Source organism: Abramis brama, assembly GCF_963993115.1.
Source record: "Abramis brama genome assembly, chromosome: 17".
Lineage (NCBI taxonomy): Eukaryota > Metazoa > Chordata > Actinopteri > Cypriniformes > Leuciscidae > Abramis > Abramis brama.
Genome location: NC_139979.1, coordinates 27,021,289 through 27,044,730, shown reverse-complemented (window position 1 = coordinate 27,044,730; position 23,442 = coordinate 27,021,289). Strand labels below are relative to the sequence as shown.

Here is a 23,442-nt window from a genome sequence, read left to right as displayed (position 1 = left end):
AGTAAGCTATTACACAAATTAGGGAAACATTTTTTTTTTTTTCTAAGGACTAATGTGCTGATAAATTGTGAGAAAGAATTAGGGAAAAAACATTGAAGTCAATTTTGATTACATGTTGACCTAAAATAAAACTACACAAATTTAAAACTGTCAAATAAAATATATTTTTCTTTCTTAGACTGTTTTGATCTGATTGTACTCAATTTGTTTGAACACTAAGGATATATTTACAAACAAATCCTGTGATTTCTAATGCAACTAGACAAGGACAGGCTAAAATTCTCCTTCTGCTTTTTAATAACTAACATTTAGAGTTGTTTGGATTTCGGGCTCTGATCCTTCCCAAAGAGCCAGGAATTAGGATGATGTCATCTGTGTTGGACATGTAAGAGCTTAGGAACTCTGTGCGGTCACAATGAGCTTCCTCCATGCCTGAAGAAGAAAAGACATTTATAATTGATTTGCAAAAAAAAGGCATCATCCCTAGAAACCCTAAACCAGGACTTCTAAATGTAGTACCATGGTCTCCAACCAGGATGATATTGACACAACGGTGCAGTTTCATCTGTTTCAGGCCATTCATCAGCTGTCCAATCACCTTATCAATCTCCCTCAGAGCACTGTCAAGCTGTAGAATGAAACAACATTTGTATAATGCTCAAGGTGAAACATCAATATACTTCAAATTTACTTGAGGCAAGTTTGAATTGACACACTATGGTTAGTGAATGTGAGCAGTGTTTGCAGTGAGTCTGTATTTGTGCTGAGAAGTTTGTTTTCATTACTGCTACATTTGCAACATGACCATATATGATTAAATGAGTAATGTGTGTGACTGAAGCCGATGTGAGAGACAAGGTCAGCCAACTGATTTCATGAACTATATGATTCCTGTACAGTCTGCTTACCTCGGTGCTGTGGGGTCCTAATTTGTGGCCATAGGAATCCAGCTGTTCAGAATGCATTGCATAAACATATGGCCTGCAAAAACACAGACACATGTTACCTTTAACAAAAAAAAAAAAAAACCTCAAAAACAAATAGTATCTATTACTAGTAAATAGTACTATCTACAAAGCCACAGTTACTATAAGGCAAAGTCTAACATTAAAGCAATTAAAAACGAATAATGTGTTTGTTAAGATAACCACATAGTGAACCCAAAGAGAAATATGTCAATGTCCCATTCACTATAAAATACAGAATATTGAACTTAGTTGAGTAAAAATTAAAGATTGGAGGGAGTTTTTAGGAGATTAAGAACATTTTAAATGAAATGCTCAACCAAAAATGTATGTTCACAAAGCATTTAGGGGGGTGTTTACAATAAATAATACACACTGACCTCTCTGCATCCGGAAGGTGAAGCCATTGCAACATAGTCAGAACTCTCCTTTCCAATGGAATGCCACTGTTAATATACCACACATCAGAATTGGTGCATACACATAAATACTACATAAATACAGAACATGCACAAAAATGGCCCTTTAAAATGATTTAGTCACCATATTCCGGCAAATTTAAAGCATATATAGCTGAAGTTTTCTCAAAGATCTGTCGGCTGGGCAGTTAATTTGGCAAACCTTTGTATCTGAGTTTGAGGCCTGCACAGCACATAGTGTTTATGTAGGGTATCATGGGTCAAGGGAGCAAGAAAGATTTCAATCAATCTCTACAGGAAACCCTTTCCCCACTACCACCTCCACTCATCCTGACCTCCTGTCCAGTTGTATCAACATTAGGTCAATGTATGCACTAGCTAGGGCTCCCTAAACATACTGGCTTCGATAAGAATATGTGATTTAATTTCCTCCAGCTTTGAGGCCAAAGGAAGTAGCTCTGAAAAGCACTTTGCCCTTCCAATTTGCTTATTTCAGTATGCAGTTGACCTAAAGCATGCAGGGCCTTGATTTCACTGTATAGGACCTTTTCTCACAAATTGCACGCACAACAGTTCAAGCTGTCTCTTTCTATGCCTGAGTGAAAAAAATACAGTCTGAAAGCCCTCAGTGAGTGCAGATGAGGAGACCTTTGTGTTACAGTCCTAGGAAAGCCTAGGACTTGCCAGAGAGCACATAGAACAAATACATGTGATTTCCTCTGTCATATGAAATTTCACTTGTGCAGTTCAGTTGTAATTTTCATGTCCTTTTAAGAAAATGTGAGTGGTTTCTAGAGTGATGTTTGATGTTTGTTTTACTGGCCCACAACATGCCCACCTAGGTCCACCTAGAAAATTGTGAGATTGCACACCTCTACTCAACAAGCCACATGATCTGAGGTATCACTCATGTCCATAACATAAACAGTATGGAATGAGTTATTTAATTAGCCATGTAACATAAAAAAGACATTAAATATACATTGTTTGCATTTGAGTTTGGATCATGTTGACTTACACTGGCCAGAAAAATGTGCCAGCCTTTACTCCCTGTTTCACTGCTGTTATCCAGATCTAGAAATGGAAGAAAATGTGTTATCAGAGAAAACATATGTTGTACTACTGTGGAAAAAGAGTTATTCCTTTCATGTTTCTAAGAACAATCTGTCTCTCATTTTACACCTCAGAAAACCTGATAGATCCTTGGACAAAAACAAAAAACAAAAACAAAAATGGATCACAATTCATAAATGAGAGACAACTGTTCTATATGTTGGGTAATTTTCACAAGTGTTTGGCAGAACTTTTCAAACTGGAGTGACGAGGCTGTGTAAGTTCCATTTGTGATGGCCTCATTTACCGTCACAGTTCAGTCAGTGGGGTCTAGAAACAGCCAGGAGAAATAAAGTTCAGTGAAAACTAAGAATTGATTCCAGCTGCTGGGCTAATAGCTGACATGTGTGTTGGAGATGTCTCCTTGTTTTCATGTAGCTTGCACATGATCACAGATCTAAAAAGCTCACTGACATTATGCTTTATGATTCCACCGCTTGCAGTTTCATAAAACTGTGCCGGTGAGGTATGTACATGACTGGATTGACCTTTGATAGTTAAAATTTGAGTAGCCTATTATTCCTGGATACAGCTATCTGTATCATGGAAATATATATGCCTATTAATTTCACACTTTTTAGAGCCGCCACCCCCCCCCCCCCCCCCCCCATTTTTTGTTGCTTGCAAAAAATAAATTACTTTTTTTTCTTCTTTTTTTTTTTTCTTTCAGATGACAACATTGTCAAAACAATCCCCGTTCACACAAATCCACGAAAGCAACTAAAAACGCTGTATTATACATGCCAGGCCAGTAGTTGGGAAGATCAATTTCAGCCTGTTTGTCACACAAAGCATATAGCTCAAAAAGAACTGGAATATAGTGCACAAATTCTATAGATTATTTTTATGGTTCTTATGGACCAATGTGAGTAAATGAAGACAGAAATTCTTTTTTGGATGAACTATCCCTTTAAAAAAAAAAAAAAAGCAACTCACAGGTTGTCCTCCCCACCATCGATGGTTGAGCTTTTCTTTCCCACGGAAGTTAAAGTTAGCATCAAAGCCAGGGTCATGCATGGAGTTACCCACAATTCCATGTGACTCAGGATAAAGACCCTAAAGCAAAGAAAAAACAAAAGAAAAAATTTCAAATCAAACTGTTTAAGATGTGTGGTAGATTTTGCCATTTGCACCTGACTTAAGTTTACCTGGGGCGTCAACACCACAGTTGACACTTAATAATATTTATACTCTAGCACTGCGTCTACAGTGGATAACTGGTTTCGAGTCGGTCGACGTCTCAACCTTTTTGAACACTATCACTTGGGAATAAGGTCTTTATTGTTCCACTAAACGCTATCATATAAGAATAGAAGTAAGATCTCTAGTGTCTTGCCGGCTGCACAGCAATAGTCAAACAGACTCCAGACAATGCCTTTGAGTGTGCTTTAATCACAGCCGGAGGACCGCAGACCAATTTCAGAGAGAATACCAGCAGCAAAAATGTTTTTATAGTTTTTATAGAACAGGAGCATGGCAAAGGTGGCATGATTCATTACATAATTTTTCTACAATATGATTGGTTCTTAATAATATAATTCAGACACACACTGACTTTGGCCCAAGGTTTGGGGACATTTAGCACATACTTGTTAATCCTGCAAGAAAAATACAGAAATAATATTATAATATAAAGTTGTAATTGTAAGTTTACATTCCCCTTGTAGAATCTAAATCCTATCACTAAAAAAGTACCATAGATATTGTTTTTCCCCACTAAGTAAAAAAAAAGAAAAAAAAAAGGAAAGAAAGATAAACATCTTGCAGATTCTGCAAACTTATGAGCAAAAGTAACAGAAGGTACACACAATTAATACATACCGTTGCAATTGTATACAAATTCGGGTAGGTTTTGGTGGGGTACATAGGTCTCATGTATGGTGCATGGGTTCCACATGATCCTACAAGAGAAATGATCATTTTTAGGACTGTTAATCAAAGGCATTAATTTAGTACAAAATATATATATTGCAAACTTCCCTTGCAATTTTGAGGTTGTGAGGGATAGACTGACAGCCTTTACAATGACATGAAGGTCCTAGTTCAAATGTAAATTTCAGAGCTCACAACTTTCACAACTGTTTTGTGAAGTATGTGTCTGCTGAAAGTTTTGGAAAGATGTTTCATCAGCTGAAAAATTGCCATGTAGTTAAACAGCAGTATACAATCTATTGAACAAATTATACTTCTATCTCTGAGATAAGCTTGTTTTCAGAAATTAAATATGGTGCTACCCTGCCTAAGGTCTTAGTAGACCTAAGGTCTATTAGCACATATAGAATACATGTTCTGTGAACACGAATGTGTCCTAGGTTGACTGGCCCTCATTTATCATTCTTGCGTAGAAACGGGCGTATATGTTGGCGTAAGATTATGCTTACACTCCTCTCACCGCCTGATTTATGAAGCTGTGCGTACCTTTGAAATCCAGGTGTACGCAATACCTGCCCTTGATAAATGCCGCGGCTGAAAACGATCGTCATTAGAATAACACGCCCCTATATATTCAAGTCTCCGCTTCCCCCACGCCTTCATTTTACGCCATGGACACACGGAAGACGGCAAAGAAGAGAAACTTGGATGAGCAAATTACCTATCATCACAATGCATTATTTTACAGCACGTGTTTTGAAACAATTAGCATTTAATTTCGTATCACGTCACATGTATTGGGGTGTACAATAGTGATGATGATGTGATGTGGAGTACCATTCATTCACATTAATAATTGCATGTCAATTTGTAATATTCTTCTTATTATTATGATTTTTATTATTAATGACGCTTATTGTTATTTAGAAGAATAATGTCGTTATTATTATTATTATTATTATTATTATTTAAAAGAAGAAGAATGTCATTTTTATTATTTTGTCATTCTGAATTATTTTTTGGTCATTGAAAGCCTTTCATTACTGAACCCAGTCCATGCGCACCTGCCGGGCCTAACCCTGGCCTAACCATTGTTTCAAAGAATAGTACAACGGCGAGCGCGTCGAGTATAAACGCCTCGTCCGTTTGGGGAGGCGCGCGCGCAGTCTGCGGAGACTCGCGCTGCAGAGCCAGGCGAAAGTATAAACAAGGCTTGAAACGTCAGGTAAAGCGCACAGGCTCGCAACTGAAGGAATACATATGCCTACAAATCAAATGCTTTGGTAAAGTCACACAAATTAAACACTGAAGTCCATGTTGCACAAAAATAAACACTGAAGTTTATAATTACTATGCTGTTGTTTTTTACAGTGGGTCATAATATATCATATCTTTTAGTTTGTCAGTGCGTTTTGTGGTGTTAGGAATTGTTTTTCTGCGCATTTCCGCACTAACTCAAAACGTGCGTACATGTACACCACCTCCTGAGCTGGCGTAGGATTTGAGCGTGCCGTATGCCAACGTCCATATTGATAAATCTCAAAGTCACCGTGGTTTTGGGTGTACGCCAGGTGTACGCTGGAAATTTGGTGTACGCACTTTTGATAAATGAGGGCCACTGTGTTTACTTTGTATATTGTCTTGCCTGTTTTTACTTCAGAAAAGCTCAACTGCAAAATGGATTGCTGTAAGCTGCAGGCCAGTAATAAGTGGGGGAAAAGTCAGCAAAGTTTTCTCTGAATCAAACCACACAAATTCAGAATCGATTCTTGGGTTTAATTTTAAACCCCTGCTGCGTGATGGCAGTTTTGTGTTTGCTAAAGACAGAGTCTATTGGCTAATTCCACAAGGAAAAAGAAAAATTATAAACTGTATATATATATATTAAGGTGGATATATAGTACAACAAAACTTACCAGCATACAAACAGTACACTCACATTATATACTATATAGCAAATAGTAAATATACAACGTGATTTTTTTAATATCGTAGTAAAATGTAAACCACATTATCGAGCAGCTCTCTATATAAAGTTGGATGTATAAGGATACTGACACTATTGGATGAGAACTGAATTTAGCTGGACCATGAGCTGGACAATGACATTTTCTGCAGAAACTGCTTTATATATTAAATGAACTCTGTTTGCATCATTGAATCATTTTCCTGTTATCACTGTAAAGCTGCTTTGAAACAATCTGTATTGCCCTAGTGAAAGAATATATCTATACCAAAATATATTTAAAATACATTTATTTCATACTAAGTATACAACAAATCTATTAACATATTTACTGACATATCGCTTGAGACTTACTGATATAAATATTATAATTAAACTTTATGTGGAGTACTTCTTTATTGCACATTTCTTAATATTAAGCCTAAAATGTGTTTTAATATCCCTATTAGTAAGAACAGTATGATTTCTAATATCACTCTTTAAATGCAAGATATTTAAAGTGTACCGAAAGTATACTTGCAATAGTTCCACTTTAGCACAATCAAATATACTTAAGTATATCTTTATTTGGACCTCAGCACTATTTCCGGATAATTTAAGTGCATTAAGTACAAAATTAGTCATTCCAATTTAGACTTGAAGTATACCATATTTAGTAAACTATAATATTATATTAACTATACAATTTATATTAAGTACATGCATATATAAATGTATTTGTAGTATACTTAGGCAAAAATAAAATCACTAGGGTGTATAAAGCGCTATATAAATAAAGGTGACTTGACTATATCCAACTTTATCCACATATATATATATATATACATATATATATATATATATAATAAACAATATATTGTGAAAAGCGCTATACAAATAAATTTCACCTGACTTGACAGAGTTTAGAAAGGGTAAAGCAAAAAATTACTATAGTGCAATTTATGTGGTTTCATAGCACAAGATTTGTGAGCATATCCCAGGGTCCTATGTTCCCCAGATTTACAGTATATATGATACATATTAAACACATGAAAATGTGTCTTATGTTCCCAGGGTCCTATGTTCCCCAGTTCAAAGGTCAGTTAACACATTAAGTAAACATTTTAAAAGGCCAGGACTCACTTTCCCAGGGTCCTATCAACTTTATAAACATCCACCCCTAAACCTTACCTGAAGAAGCTATGACCTTTTGTGATTCTAATACTCTAACCATATGTTTAGTTCTCTCAAGTCAAGGCCTGTTATATAGTGCACCAGTGCTGGGGAAAAGAAAATCCCTTTGACAAGTTCCCACAATAACCCATGTCATATTAAGCAAAAACAGTGCTTGAAATCTTTTTTTTTTTTCAAGTTCCCACACTGTAAAAATAAACCTGTAAAATTGACAGTAAAAAGGCAGCTGTTGCCAGCAAAAAAAACCCCCAAAAAACATTGTAGAAACATTTAAGATTTTATGGAACTGAATTTACAGTAGGGTTCATCACAAGAGGCCTTTCCACAAGCTGAGGTATGTACTAATTTTAATCATGGCAACATTCAAAACAGTTTTAGCATGTTATTGAATTATTGCTGCAGCAGCAGAGCAAGTATAATGCAATAAACATTAATGGTAACACTTTTTTAATAAGTATACGGTAATAAAGTGCTTACAAACTATTAGTTTATAGTTAACTCATAGTTAATTGTGTTAATTACAGTGACAAATAATGAATAACTTACTATTTGTATACAGCCTATTAATATATTAACAATGCAGAGACTACAATATATTAACTATGAATTAACTATAAACTAATAGTTTGTCAATGATTTATAAGTACTTTATTATTGTATATTTATTATAAAGTGTTACCAGTAATTACACTATTTACACAACAAAAGATGTACCATAAAATCCTAATGTATGGAATTAGTAAAAACATTGACGAGAAACAATAATTTAAACAAAATACCATAAAATGTAGTGTCACACATGGAATTGTGGGAATGTCAGTTTACATTTTTTCACTGTAGATAATAAGATTACTTACAAAATCTGTACATTTAACAATATTTTATTACGTAAAATGTCCCGTAAGATCTAGTAAAATCTTTCTCCATATAGTAAGGGAACTTGCCGTTAACCAATTAACAGGTTTTACCGTAGCATTTTTACAGTGTTTTACCATTAAAATTACAAACTTTTTATTTTTATTTTTTATACAGTTATGTGTCATATAAAGCTGGAGAACATATGACCTTGGGAACATAGGACCCTTTTTCATGAGTTTTTTATGAGCCATATAAATCTGGGAGTACCCATCTGTTGTGGATAACATGCTTTAGCTTGATGTTGCAGGCACTTGATGTTTGGTCTCAGTTTCAAGCAGAAAGATTGACCTGTGCAATGGCCTGTGATGCACGTTTATTACTAGATGCTAGATCACCAGTGAGTGGCAGCTCACGTAAGTTAAGAAAGAAAAAAAAGACGTATCATTGGGTCATTTTGGAATTGTAATGTGCCTTAGAATCTGATATGAATCAGAGCCAATTCGGATTAAATCGTGTGGTGCTTAAAGTTCAAAGATGTAAAAAGAAAAGAAAAAAAAAGCAATATATTACCTTTATAATTATTTTCATTTGGAGGCCTTTCTTGAATTTTAATATATACAATTAACTGGGATCTATTTGATCAGTTAATCTGTATATAATGTAATACACTTCATAATTTTTAACTGATTGACAGCTTAGTCAATATTCATTTAAATTCAGTTTGTTGATTTTAATGAAAAGACATAATTCTTACTGAGTTTCTCGATATTGGGGATCACCGTGCTTCCTCTTTTCATGTAAGATGCACGAAAGCCATCAACAGACAACATGATGACAGGGGGCCGAACGAACCTAGATAAGCAGAAGCATAAGTACACCAAATACAAACAAAATGAAATTAGGATTTGTTGCTAAAATGTGTCTTTATTTCTAGTGGACAAGTGGTCTTTTATTTGAATGTTCTTTTTATAACAGCCTTCCTTAGGCATATGTTTAGGCTCAAAATCTCACACTTAATGTGCATGCATTAACATTAATTGTCATGCAATCCACCCAGCAGTCCTCCTGGATAGGTGTTGTCACACAGAAACCCAATATCCATCTCTTAACCCCACTGTGTTTGCCGTCATTCAGCACTTCACAGCATTAAATAAATAAATAATTCCCTTTCTTCTAGTATGTAAAGCATAGTTGTGAAAATATGAGTTTCGTTGACCTAGTGTTGAATATAAAAGGGAGGATGGATGGGGGAGTGTGATGTTTGTCACTGAAATCACAACTGTCTCTCTCACCCGGAAGGACACTCATGGTTTTTAATCTCTTCACACTCGTCCTGTAACCAGGGAACATCACCTAGACAGAGAGAGGAAGTCAGTCAGTGATGCACCAGGTGACAGTCATACATATGCAAACACATCTAATGTCCAGGCAATACGGTGCTCTTGTTTTACAGTTGCACTAGAAATATACCCATCCCCACCTTTTTTTTAAATTGCAGTTGGTTTGACAAATATCAAATCATTATTAGAGCAAATCTTGATAACGCCCTGGCAGCTACTTTCGGTAACACTTTAGAATTCTGTTCAATCATTAATGAATACATACAGAGGAACAAAAAAGTAATGCATTATTAACACTCCAGTAACTACTATTAACAAACAAGAAATTCTGATAAACAAATTAGTACGTAATAGCACTCAGTTGAATGTGGTAGTTCACTATAAGCTAATCAGTAGCTACTATTTTTTCATACCTCCCAGAGGATTACTAAACTACAATATACAGGTTAATAATTAACATGAATAATGCATAATGTATAATATAAGGTAATGGCTAGCAATGACTAGTATTACCAAATCCTTCATAAGGAATTACTAATTATTTGGATCAGTATTATAAAGTGAAAAACTTGATAACTCCCTAGTAATTACTGAAATCATTGTAAACTTTTGAGATTTTTGTTAGATTTTGAATAGTAATTCCTTCCGATGGATTTGGTAACACTTTAGTCATTACTTGTGTGTTCCCATGATCTTCACTTTATAATACTGATCCAAATAATTAGAAGGATGTAGTAACACTTGAGTTATTACTATCCAAAACCTTACAAAAACCTCAACAGCTTACAATGTCTTCAGTCTATATTAGGGAGTTAACATGCTTTTCAGTTTAGAGGACTGATCTAAATTTTGAGTAGTTCCTTTAGAAGGATATAGTAATACTTGAGTCATTATTAGTGGGTTACCATTACCTTATATTATACATTATGCATTATTCATGTTAATTATGAACCTGTATATAGTAGTTCTATAGTAGTTTTCAGTGAGGTATGAAAAATAATAGTTACTGATTAGCTATTAGTGAACTACCACATTCAACTGAGCGCTATTACTTACTCGTTAATTAGAGTTTCTTGTTAGTTAATAGTAGTTACTGGTGTTAATAATTCGTTACTCATTTGTTCATGTGTAGTTATTTATTAATAAAGGAACAGTATTCTAAAGTGTTACCCTACTTTCTAGTTACGCAAGTACTGTGCCTAAGAGCTTGATGGGAATTGACTAAAATATACATGATGGGCGCTCTAGAGCAAAAAGTACAGCAATGTATTTGCCACGTATTGCCGTATATGTGGTAGGCACTTTTAAATTAAAATATTTTCTAAGAGTGGTCTGTCTCCTCCACCTTAAGCCAGGTTTGCTAAACTTTCTGCAAATTACATAAAAATGAAATACATGAAAGCCTCCCACCTTTGCAGAGAGACCTGTAGTTGGAGCAGCAGTCTCCTTTGGCCATGCAGTCCTCTGAGCAGTGACAGGCATGCTGCTCATTACGAGTTTCACCACAGCGCTCTTTACTGCACTCAAACCCTCCCGCTGAAGGCACAATATAATGAAACATCTCTCATAGACAAAATCAACATAATGCAAAATTAAAGGAAACTGTTACAGTAGCCTCACACAAACAATTTAAGGTAAGCCTGTCCTTAGACAAAGACAAAAAGTACAGAGGGGTCCAAAAGTAAAAATACTTTTATTTGAGAATCATGAATTTGAGAACTTCTTAGTATTTGGTAGAAAAACATTTGTGCAAAACCTGATGAATCCATGTTATCCAGCATGATTTGAGAATGTTCCCAAATAGCATTGTGTGCTTCAATGGATGCAATTAAACGTGACCATTTGTACAAGTGAGTTGTCAATGTAAAAAATGTGCTTATTTCATTATTGACCTAACATTGCAAAATTTTTACATTTTCCTTCACTTCATAAAGTCTCAGGGCCCTATTTTAACGTTGTAAGCACATGGTCTAAAGCGCACGGCGCAAGTGCACTTAGGACGTGTCGGAATCCACTTTTGCTAGTTTAACGAAATGGTCTAAAAGGGTTGTCCTTATTCTCTTAATGATTAATGGCTGTGTTTTGGCCGTAACGTGCAATAAACCAATCAGAGTCTCATCTCCCATTCCCTTTAAAAGCCAGTTGCGCTCATGCCATGGCGGATTCTCTATTTACATGGCGGAATTTGCAAGCGGAAAAACCGAACACTTATCTAGCGAGGAAACGGATCTGCTCATGCACGAGGTTAAAGCACGAAAGCAGACCATCTACGGGACAAAGTGTACGAGCGTTGTGGACCCGCCTATAGGCGCACATTAAAGAGCGTGTGCTCTTTAAATAATAACAAAAAATAAATGAATACAATGGCATTGACTTTAGACCAGGTTTTTGTTGGTCAATGGCGCAGTCTATTTCTGTTGAAACTAGCAAAAAACACTTGAGTCGCGCCCGGCGCCGCATTGCGCCGGGTGTATGATAGGGCCCTCAGACTTTGAACCCCACTGTCTACCTCATAACTGAAAAGAAAAACAGATGTAGATAGGGCTTACCTGTTTTCAGGCAGTGCTCATCAAAGTCTGAGCAACACGTATTGTATGTTTTACACAGGTTGTCACAACGACAGTTTGGGGGTTCTGCTTCCACTAGTTCAAAGCACCTGTTTTTGCAGGAACCTGATAGGCTGTTAAGAGGATGGTCAGAGAGAACTTGGGTGGGGGGGGGGGGGGGGGGGGGGATAAAAATCAAGAAAGAGAAAAAAGATAGAACATAAAGATTAAAGAGAAATTTTAGATCTAAAAGCACATACCACCAAAATCAAACGTTTATCATGCATGTGCAAAGACTGCTCTGCTTTGAAGCCAATGAAGCCTTGACAAGCATATGCAGTTCAATTACTTCCACCTGTAAAATCTCAAAAATGGGTCAAGGAGCTGAAATGTTCTCTGTACATCTCAATATTGACTTAAGGGTAGAGCAAAGCAAATATTTCCTTAATTTTCGATCACCAGCTGAGAGAGCAACAGAAAGTGGCTGTTTCATTAAATGTTCCTGGCTCATTACTACTAACCTACGTGAACTGACTGACATGAAGGCTTGATTAAAAAAAAATGTGGACCATTTAAACAAACAAATGATGCTATGAAGTTAAACTGCAGAATGAACAATGAATCATTGAATACTGGATAATGCAAGGTCAAATTATTTCCTTTCGTTCAAGCTCGATTAAATTCTCAAAGCTAGGCTACAGAAACAGTCTTGACATGTTTAGAATGGCTTCAGTTGAATTGGCCTGGTAGATAAACAGACCAAATACACAGTGATGCTGTCCAACATACACAGCAAAACCAACTTGAGTGAAACCTCTATAATATCACACGGGCTGGACTCACAAAGCTATTACATGCATGCATTAAACACATCAACATAAATGTAACTAAACTTAGAAACTAAATTTCTAACATTTCTAATATCTGAATGTACTTTAACTAGTGATCTTTTAATCATTAAACTGCATTTCAAAGGCAATACTTGCAATTTGCAAGGAAAGTGTTAATAATCTAGGTAAAGGAGGTAAAGGTAATTTTAAGGCAGTTAATGCCTACTTTGTTCATGAAACAGTTTGTGTAAGACTGTTAAATAATAAAAGTAGTCAACAGAGCTGCTCAGTCATGATGTCAATTTTTAGGCCAACCATGGCCCTGTTGCCATAGGTTCTCTCAGGAATTTCCTGAGTTTACATAATAGTTGTGATACATATAACTGTGATAAAAATAAGGTTCATAACATTACTTAAAGAGACTTTCACATTTAGTTGTACAACATAAATTACGCCATCATACGAAAAAAAAAAGAAAAAAAAGATCAAAGAACTTATTTTACTAACGCCTCTTATTTTATTATTTTCCTCTTATTTTATTCTCGTATTCCTTTCCAGATATTAGCACAACAAATGGTGGCACAACTAAGAAACAAAGAAACCAATAACAGTTGGTTGGTAACACTACAAAATATTACAAACACGTAATTACAGTTGATTATATTTTGAATTTCTATCATTTTAAAAGAGGTTTCTGTAAGTTTTTCTTTACGTTTAGCTATCCGTAAATGTCCCAAAAGCATCGATAGTCTTGGACTTTACTCTGACGCTTAGTTTGTTTATTAACGGCTGCCACTTCACAGTGAAGCTGTTTGTTCATGTTTAGTTTTGTTCCTTTTCATCCATGCTTTTCAAATAATATACACATTCATACTGAATGTAGTTGGACTAAATAATGATTTTTTTTTTTGTGCACTGTTGGTGGCTTGTGTTTTTACAAGGCTGGCTCATTCATTGCCTTGGACTATGAGCTCTCTCCCTGCAGCTGTATTCTTAATCTATGTATGCGTGTATGAATCTGCGTATCCAATATGGCAGACAACTTGTGTATAGCAGCCCATAGAAATAGCTGCTAATGCAGTATATATGTAGGTTATAGATATCTATGGAAGTAGTTCTAGTAGTAATTCCATATGACACGCCTGGCCATGTTATGTCAGTATGGCAGCACCTTTGAGTGGGTGACCTACACTCAATAGAAACAGATTTTTCTTCATTAGAACTCTTATTTTAATATTTTCCTTATCTCATGTGACTGAACATCAAGTTTAGCTTATTTCTTCATATTTCACATTTTTTAAATAAAAAATAAAAAATAAAATAATAATACTGAGTATTCAATTACAAATTGAAGCTATATATGGGCTATTCCTAGTTTTCTGTGCCCTTTGGACATCATAAAGTTTAGAAAATCGAACTTTGATTTGATGAACTTTGAGTGCCAATTTAAAAGAAATTTGTCCCCTCGTTAGGGACAAATGAACAACAGTTTAAAATACTTATGATTCTAATCATAAGTAGATTATATGTATCATTGTGTAGATTATTTTAAACAACTCGTGTTCCTTAAAATAATATCAGTTAATAAATTATCGGTAACACTTTACAATAAGGTTTCATTAGTTGACATTAGTTAACACAAACTAATAATGAACTGCACTTCTATGGCAGTTATTAATCTTTGTTAATGTTAATAATAATAATTTGTTACATTTATATAGCGCTTTTCAGGTACTCAAAGCGCTTTACATATGGAAGGGGGATCTCCTCAACCAACACCAACATTAACACCATCAGTTATTGTTAATTTCAACATTTACTAATACAGTATTAGAATCAAATGTTATATTTGTTAACATTAGTAAAAGCACTGTGAGCCCTAGAAAAACCTATACCAAAATGTATTTAAAATACATTTATTTCATACGAAGCATACTACAAATCCATTAACATATTTATTGACATATCGCTTGAGACTTACTGATACAAATATTATAATTAAACTTTATTTGGAGTACTTTACTGCACACTTCTTGATATTAAGCCTTAAAATTTGTTAAATATCACTATTAGTAAGGATAGTATGATCTCTGTTTAATATGTCTTTAAATGTATTTCAATATTTAAAGTGTATCTACAGATTGGACATTCTGACTTAAAATCAGCCAATGCGTCTGAGCAAAAATAAGCTGACATAAAATATTTATCAAATAAAGAACTGCTTGGTTTTTAAAAATAAGATTTGTTCTACTAACTTTTTTCATATTTTCCTCAACAAAGTGGATGTATTGAGGTTGACCACATCAAATCTAAAAGATAAAATTGGTCAAATATAGACAATTAAAAAAGAGGATCTCACTCATTTTCCCAAGTTGTTATCCCTCCTAAGAAGTGATGACTGCTTTATGATATGACATTATTTAATTTTTCCAAATTTCAGTAGAAGGGAAAGTAGTCCAAAGTACTATATAGTATAGCCTACTTGTGTGTACTAAATGACAATAAATTGAGGGACAAGCTAAAAACATTTCATATAATTGTTAAAATAAATGTATTAATTAAAAAAAAAAATAAAAAAAAAAAATGGGGGAACAAATTTACATAGCCTATAGAAAGGCCATAGCCTTGTTGTATTTATCATAAAAATGGAGAACAGGCCTCAGGACAAAGGAAAGAAGGCTCAAAAAGCTGTTCAAAAGGCTGTAAAATGTCTAAAACATTTTTTTAACAACTTCAATATGCTAAGAGTTCAAATGGTGTTATTTAGGTCTAAAATTGCTTTATATTACAAATCAATTTATATTACAATGTATATTGTTCAATATTTTAAGTAAGAACATGATATTTCCTGCATGAAGACACAAAAGCCACATAATCTATATAGGCCTATATTATATAGTATATGTAGCCTATATAAAACAAATTCTTAATTATAAACCTACATCCAGAGAAAGACTCATCTGATGATCCTGCCTTGTCGGACCGCCTGACCACATAAGCCTCAAACACAGTGCACCGCGAGAGAAGATACATGACGGAGAATACCTGCGTACAAACACACCGTTAGAAAAGACATAACGGAGAATACCTGCGTACAGACACACCGTTAGAGAAGACATAACGGAGAACACATGGGTAGCCTTCAGATATAGCAGGAAAACACACTCATTCAACTATGAATGAGGTAGTAGAGGTTGTAAAATAATGCACATTTAAAGCGCCCGTCAGTTAATTTCACATTTCTATCAACATATAGGACGGTAGAGAAGACGTAATGTAATAGTATTTTTATTAGACTTCTTGCATTGCGAAAAAGATAATTGAGGTTTCCAAACAGCAAATCCAAGCAGTATAATACATTTATATTTTCAGCTGCCAATAAACTGCTTTTTAAAAGTTTTCATGCGACTATGTTAAAAGAAAACACCTATGTGCAATAAAATGGCGTTATAATGCCTTTGGGTCAAGGCATATCATTTAATCACATCTATAAAATGTAATAGAAAAGTCAGCTAAATAACTCTCATTATAAAGAGAACACAAAAACGTACCGTACCCATTTCAGTTGCAGCATGGTTGATGTGTGTCTGGTCCCTGACTCGCTGCAGCACTGAGTGAGATTCACGTTTACTTTACCCTCAACCAATACACACAAGGAAACATGAACTAACGTCACATCTGGCAAACCTGTGACGAATTACACTGAGACTTTTAAAAGCCCCCACATCACTTAGCATTGATATCAAGCAGACATTTGACTAAAAAAAAAAAGAAAGAAATAAATGCAATTAATGTTAACATTAAGATTCCCTTATTGGTTCTCAAACTGTAGCAGTTCTAGTTATCGGTTTGGATTTGTATTCAAGAATGAGTTATTTTTGGGCCCAAATTAATTTGTAGTTAGGTCTAAAAAGATTGGAAACATTAGAAGGAATAATAAAAGATTTAGTAAAATAACATCATAGTGGCCTGTAGGCCCCTAAACAATCATGAAAGTAAATCATAACAGAACATAGAACTTTTTTTGTGTGTAAGTGTATTTTGTAATTATCTGGGATACTAATTGACATGTTTCGATAAACATAGTGAAACTCCACAATGAATAAAAAAATGGAACTGATTATGAACTGCATTCAGCGCGTTTTTCTGTGCCCCCCAAAAAATGACAATTTAAACATGCTGTAAAAAATGATCTGTTAGGGTATTTTGAGCTGAAACTTCACATACACACTCTGGGGACATCAGAGACTTATTTTACATCTTGTGAAAAGGGGCATAATACGGGACCTTTAATATCAGGGTACTCCATGCATGCATCCCAAACACTAATTCCAATAAGCTTACAGTTCCTCACCACATGTATAGATTTACATACCTGAGAAATAAGACAATTACTTTTTTACCTACAGTATTTATCAAAACAGACTTCCAGTTTAAGAAGTTTTTTTGGTGCCCAAAAAACACAAACACAAACACACACACACACACACACACACACACACACACACACACCACAAAACACAAAGATACAAAGCTTATTCAACAAAATCTCTTTATGGATTTATACAATATAAAAAGGAAACAAGTGAACAAAAAAAATATTAATTGCAGTACTGAATTATAAAATTCCTACAATAATGAAACAAAAACTGGGCTGGGGTGTAGATGTGAAACTGGTAAAAATGACTTATGGCTTTAATTATTACACTTTCCAATTAACAGGAAGTTCGGTAAAAAAAGTACTACTTACTTTTTCTGTATTAAAATAACCCATGAATATATTTCCTATTTAAAAAATTGCTCACCTTAAGTAAACCATAGAGACCACAGAGTGAAATGTTCCCTCATAAAAGTACTTTCAGAATGTTGACATTTATCTTGAGATACAGTGGCTGGATTTAACCCTAGTGGTCCTGGGTGGTGAGAGTTAGTGGATCTGTGTGTGTGCAGTTAAGAGGGCATAAACCAGTCAGCTTTAAGTGTGGTCAGATGACACTGCACAACAATTTTTTCCTTCTCATGTACTGCATGTTAGGTTGTTACAGAGATGGGGAAACAAGCCGAGATTAATTAACTCAACATGAACATTCTGATGAATTACAAAGAATTTTAATTTTTGCATGAACTATTGACCTATTGCATGTTGGGTGATATGGCAATCCAGCCTTTAAAGCACTGAAAATGGGTGAAAAAATAATGATCAAAAATGTATTAAAAAATGTGTATTTTAAATGTTAGTCAGGACTAGGGCTATCAGTCAGACAGAGATGGAGAACGAATGGAGCGGCCACTGGCAGGGCTGTTACTAAAAGCGTGAGAATCTCTGTCTTTATCTTTGTCCTTACTCTCATGCTTATGTTTGTGTTTATGTTTGTGTTTGTGCTTTTTCTTCTTCTTTTTGTGCTCATGATGATGATGATGATGGTGGTGGTGATCTCCATATTTGGCAGATGTGCTCTCTTTGCTCAGTGTGGGCATGGGTGTCCCTGGCATAGACAGAATGGCTTGCTCTACTGAAGATGGTTCCTTCCCTATAAAACAGTGAGAGAAAAGTTGAAGCAACATAAAACACATTGGCCCTCATTTATCAATCTTGCGTAGAAACGGGCGTATATATTGGCGTAAGATTATGCTTACACTCCTCTCATCGCCTGATTTATGAAGCTGTGCGTACCTTTGAAATTCTGGTGTACGCAATACCTGCCCTTGATAAATGCCGCGGCTGAAATCGATCGTCATTAGAATAACACGCCCCTATATATTCAAGTCTCCGCTTCCCCCACGCCCTCATTTTACGCCATGGACACACGGAAGACGGCAAAGAAGAGAAACTTCTTTGAGAAAGAGAAAGCGAAACCAGGGAAGTGGAAAGAAACAAAATTGATTTCTAGATTTTTATTATTAATGATGCTTATTGTTATTTAGAAGAAGAATGTCGTTATTATTATTTGTATTATTATTATTATTATTTAAAAGAAGAAGAATGGCATTTTTATTATTTTGTCAGTCTGAATTATTTTTTTGGTCATTGAAAGCCTTTCATTACTAAACCCAGTCCGTGCATACCTGCCGGGCCTAACCCTGGCCTAACCATCGTTTCAAAGAATAGTACAACGGCGAGCGCGTCGAGTATAAACGCCTCGTCCGTTTGGGGAGGCGCGCGCGCAGTCTGCGGAGACTCGCGCTGCGGAGCCAGGCGAAAGTATAAACAAGGCTTGAAACGTCAGGTAAAGCGCACAGGCTCGCAACTTAAGGAATACATATGCCTACAATTCAAATGCTTTGGTAAAGTCACACAAATTAAACATTGAAGTCCATGTTGCACAAAAATAAACACTGAAGTTTATAATTACTATGATGTTGTTTTTTTACAGTGGGTCATAATATATTATATCTTTTAGTTTGTCAGTGCGTTTTGTGGTGTTAGGAATTGTTTTTTTGCGCATTCCCGCACTCAAAACGTGCGTACACCACCTCCTGAGCTGGCGTAGGATTTGAGCGTGCCGTACGCCAACGTCCATATTGATAAATCTCAAAGTCAACGTGGTTTTGGGTGTACGCCAGGTGTACGCTGGAAATTTGGTGTACGCACTTTTGATAAATGAGGGCCATTAAAACTAAATTGCACTAATTACCAGATTTTTTAATTTTCCAGTAAATTCACAAATGTGCTTTTCACACAGGCAAAAGTATTCCATCTTTTTGCCCATAAGATCCCATTCACACATCACATCGGCACCATGATGTCAATAATCACAATGTCTGAAAGGGGCTAATATCTATAGGCATAGATGCATTTAAAGATCAGACATATTCAAGTTAATAGCTATCTCCAAAAATGTGTCTGTTTAGTGTGTTGTGTATTTCTGTCATGCCTGGAGTGGAAGGTCTCTCCAACATGTTCAGATGGTGGTAGATGAATGCCTGGCTGTCATGAACTGTGTCCATATCAATATCTTCCTCCTCCTGGGTGAGAAGAGTAGTTGAGAAACATTACAGTGCAAAATGAAGCCATATATTTTCAGTTTTTCTTAGCCATAGAGTGACTGAGTGAGCAGTTATATTTAGAACATTTGACACAATTCAAATATTTAGGGGTTTCTTATTTATGGTAACATGGATCTAATTGTAACTGTGTAACATAAGCATATTCATTGCTGATTACTCACTTTGCTCTTCACTGGTGCTTTAGCACTGGGCTCCTCTTGCATAACTTGTCCAGGTTCAGGAGATGAACTTAACGGAGTCTCTGCCTTCCTCTTTAAACCCTGTGGGGCCATGGCCACACCACTCAATGCTGGCTCCATGACAACGTGCTCCTCCTTCAGCTGAGGATGATTAATGATAAAAAAAAATAAAAAAAAGATGAATAAGCACCTCAGGGGTTTTTAAGGGTATTAACATTCCTCAAGCATTCTGGTTTGTGTTCCCTAACTACCTAAGACAGGGGTGTCCAGTCCTGCTCCTGGAGGGCCACTGTCCTGCAGAGTTTAGCTCCAACCCCAATTAAACACACCTGAACCAGCTCATCAAGCTCTTACTAGGCAGAAGGGTTACAAATTTAAGAATCTATTTCAAATATGCTTCTGTACATAACATCATGGTAAAGAATCTTTTAAGGTTAAGATCTCAGCAAAGTTGCAATTTCTGTTCTCTCCTTATTGTCAGACTGATGGGATTAGCACACGAATGATTCACTGAGAATCTCACCTTTTGTTCTGCAAATGGCTTTCGGACCCAAATGGCTCTTGGAGCCTTATGCTGATTGAATTAGGATGGGCCAGACCCTCAGTCTAGGGTGTTACCTTAACCTGTATACTTAATTTGCATGCTTTGTTCAGAATCTCCACCTCTATGTAATCACTCCCCCTTGGAATGTATATAACTACAATGCATACTGTATTAGAGTTAGATCATGTTGGAAGTACTACAGCAACGTACAGCGGAGTTCTCAATAAAGAATAACTTCCGTTGAACGCGATCCCAACTGTCTCCTGGTCTCTGCTTCGATGAAAGAAAACTTTACAACAGATGGTGCCTTGTGACCCGGATGGAGAAAAAGGAAACTCAAAGAACTTCAAGCTCAAAGAACTGAATCTTGAAACTTCAAGCTCAACAAAAGATCTGACAAAGATTGTCAGACTGAATCTTTCCAGCTTCCTCCAGATTGAAAACTTCAAGCTCCAAAAAGATCTCAATGCCTGACTGAGTTCCAGACTGAATCTTGAAACTTCAAGCTCAAAGATCTCAACAAAGCTGACTGAGTTCCAGACGAAATTTTTTCTGTACAACCAACGATTCAGTGAGTTTCACTCCATTCAAAGAACCAATGCAGACCAGTACAAATGTGTTTTTCCTCTGCGCCGTTCAGAGAAGTAGTTAACAAACAGCTGTAGAGTTTGGTTAACTAAAGATGAGCCTCTAAAAAAGTTTTTCTTTTAGAGATGAAATTTATCCTCTGTTGTTGGCAGGGAAGATTAACAGTTACATGTTAATATTGTGTGTATGCTCTTGCTAGAGAAGACCTATCTGTAAGCTAGAGAAAGTTAGCATCAAGTGCTAATAGTTGGTATCCTTTGCTTTAGGCAGAGAAGAATTAGCTTTACGTGCTAGTTATGTCTGTTGATCCTCTGTTCTTGTCGGCAGGGAAGTTAAGTGTGGTAATTTGGAAAGTTAACAATAGTTAAGCTGTGTTAACAAGTGTACCCTCTATTGTAGACAGTAGAGAGAAGTTTTAATGTTTTTGATTGTGTGGTAACAAAGAAATTCACAAAATGTTTAGGAAAAGTACTAGACTGATTAAACCTTTATGGACAGACAATGAGTTTAAGTCTTTGTTATCAGAGCACATGGACACAATAGTGATTGAGCAAGTCAGATTGAATTTAACAAGGAAATTTGACATTGATGCAGACAAAGTATGGTCAATTGAAGATTGCAAGAAAGTGTTGGGTGCATGTATCAGGAACAAAAATGTGAAAGGCATTATCTGTTGTCACAGAGAATCCATTGCACAAGAACAAGCTCAGTGTATTGCTGAGTTAAACGATCAGAACAAACAATTGCAGACTCACATGTCCTGTCTCAAGACAAAGGTGGGCCATAACAAAGCCTCAACCAAATGTGATTTAGAAGACCAACAGTCAGATGAAAGCTATCCTGATTTACAGTCTTCTGATAGAATAGAGGACAATGTCAATGCAGATGTAAATGCAGTTGAAGTGTGTGGAGCTAGACAAAAGCCTCAGGGAAAAGGTGTTGATACAGTTCCATTTGCAACCCCCATACTTCAGGTACAAGCAGTCAAAACACCTTTAGGTCCTAAAGACATAGAGAGACTTGCTGAAAGTTTGCCATCAGTGCAAAGAAATTTTTCTGAGTTTAGAAGAGAGTTGTCCAAAAAGATGCGGCTCTATGAAATGTCTCTATCTGAAATCACCCAGCTAATATCACAGATCTTGACTGAGTCGGAATTCAATGATTTTGAAAGTGCTGTAAGCAATTCCGAACTGCAACATGTCAGTAAAGGTGATTTGAGAGAAGGTGTTTTGAAAATCCTAAAGAATATCTTAGGATCCAAAATCGATTGGTCGAAAATGACCAATTGTGTACAGAAGAAGGGTGAAACTGTTTGTGAGTACACAGAATGATTCTGTCAGTCAGCTGCAGTGTACAGTGGAATTGCAGACACGCCAGAGAAGGTGTTGGGTGATAATGGCCCTTTGGTTCGCACATGGTTTCATTGTCTTTTGCCAGAACACAGAAAGGCGTTGCCTTACTTAAACATCGCATGGTGTACAAGAACCCTGCAAGACAACTTGGACAGTTTAGTTACTTGGGAAAGAGACTCTGATGTCAAAGAGAGAGTAAGAATTGCAGCAGTTTCTGTTATGGTCAACTCAGAGAAGAAAAAGAAACGCAAATGTCCTAGAGAAGCCAGTTGTTCTTACTGTGGCAAGCACGGACATTTTGGAAAAGAATGTAGAAAAAACAAAAATAACAAGACAAGTTCATGTTATGCAGCTTTTACTACATTTGTTTGCTACTTTGAAGCAACCCCTCCCCTCGTCATTGGACTCGTGGGTAAGCTTTTTGAGGTGTTAACCATTTGGGCTGTGATTGCTTAATCTCCCCAGTAACTTACAACAAAGATGAAAGACTTATTGACTGTCACAGCCTTTGTTTGGGGGACATTCAGTATACTCACAGCCTTAAATGTTATACAGCAGAACATTACAATCAGACACCATCCTCTGTTAATGATGTTTATTAGGACTGATGTTTCACTGGAGAATGGAAATGTGCCAATTTTCTCACACACTCTACAGTGCGCACACAACAGGGACAGAATAGGACACAT

General features: G+C 35.9%; 2 protein-coding genes across 3 annotated transcripts in view; both read right to left on the bottom strand.

The window, feature by feature from the left end:
- Window positions 1-16,781, bottom strand: part of enpp2 (ectonucleotide pyrophosphatase/phosphodiesterase 2) — a 32,063-nt gene extending 15,282 nt beyond the window's left edge. Inside the window, exons 1-13 of the mRNA XM_084089574.1 lie at window positions 16,639-16,781; window positions 16,025-16,127; window positions 12,256-12,411; window positions 11,117-11,242; window positions 9,659-9,719; window positions 9,121-9,218; window positions 4,319-4,398; window positions 3,434-3,553; window positions 2,403-2,458; window positions 1,346-1,411; window positions 909-981; window positions 520-628; window positions 307-432 (exon numbers count right to left, since the gene is read on the bottom strand). Of these exons, the coding sequence (XP_083945700.1) occupies window positions 307-432; window positions 520-628; window positions 909-981; window positions 1,346-1,411; window positions 2,403-2,458; window positions 3,434-3,553; window positions 4,319-4,398; window positions 9,121-9,218; window positions 9,659-9,719; window positions 11,117-11,242; window positions 12,256-12,411; window positions 16,025-16,127; window positions 16,639-16,656 (1,192 nt within the window). The 5' untranslated portion in view covers window positions 16,657-16,781. The remainder of the gene's footprint in view (window positions 1-306; window positions 433-519; window positions 629-908; window positions 982-1,345; window positions 1,412-2,402; window positions 2,459-3,433; window positions 3,554-4,318; window positions 4,399-9,120; window positions 9,219-9,658; window positions 9,720-11,116; window positions 11,243-12,255; window positions 12,412-16,024; window positions 16,128-16,638) is intronic.
- An 836-nt stretch (window positions 16,782-17,617) lies between these two features.
- The window catches only part of taf2 (TAF2 RNA polymerase II, TATA box binding protein (TBP)-associated factor), a 69,697-nt gene continuing 63,872 nt past the window's right edge, over window positions 17,618-23,442 (bottom strand). The window contains exons 24-27 of one of the 2 annotated variants that reach the window (XR_014603240.1): window positions 20,521-20,622; window positions 20,252-20,410; window positions 19,958-20,048; window positions 17,618-18,613 (exon numbers count right to left, since the gene is read on the bottom strand). Coding sequence is in view for 1 of the 2 variants with exons in the window: in XM_084089573.1 (XP_083945699.1) it covers window positions 18,336-18,613; window positions 19,958-20,048; window positions 20,252-20,410 (528 nt within the window). In the remaining variant the exon portion in view is untranslated. The remainder of the gene's footprint in view (window positions 18,614-19,957; window positions 20,049-20,251; window positions 20,411-20,520; window positions 20,623-23,442) is intronic. The other variant, XM_084089573.1, reaches the window with a different exon arrangement.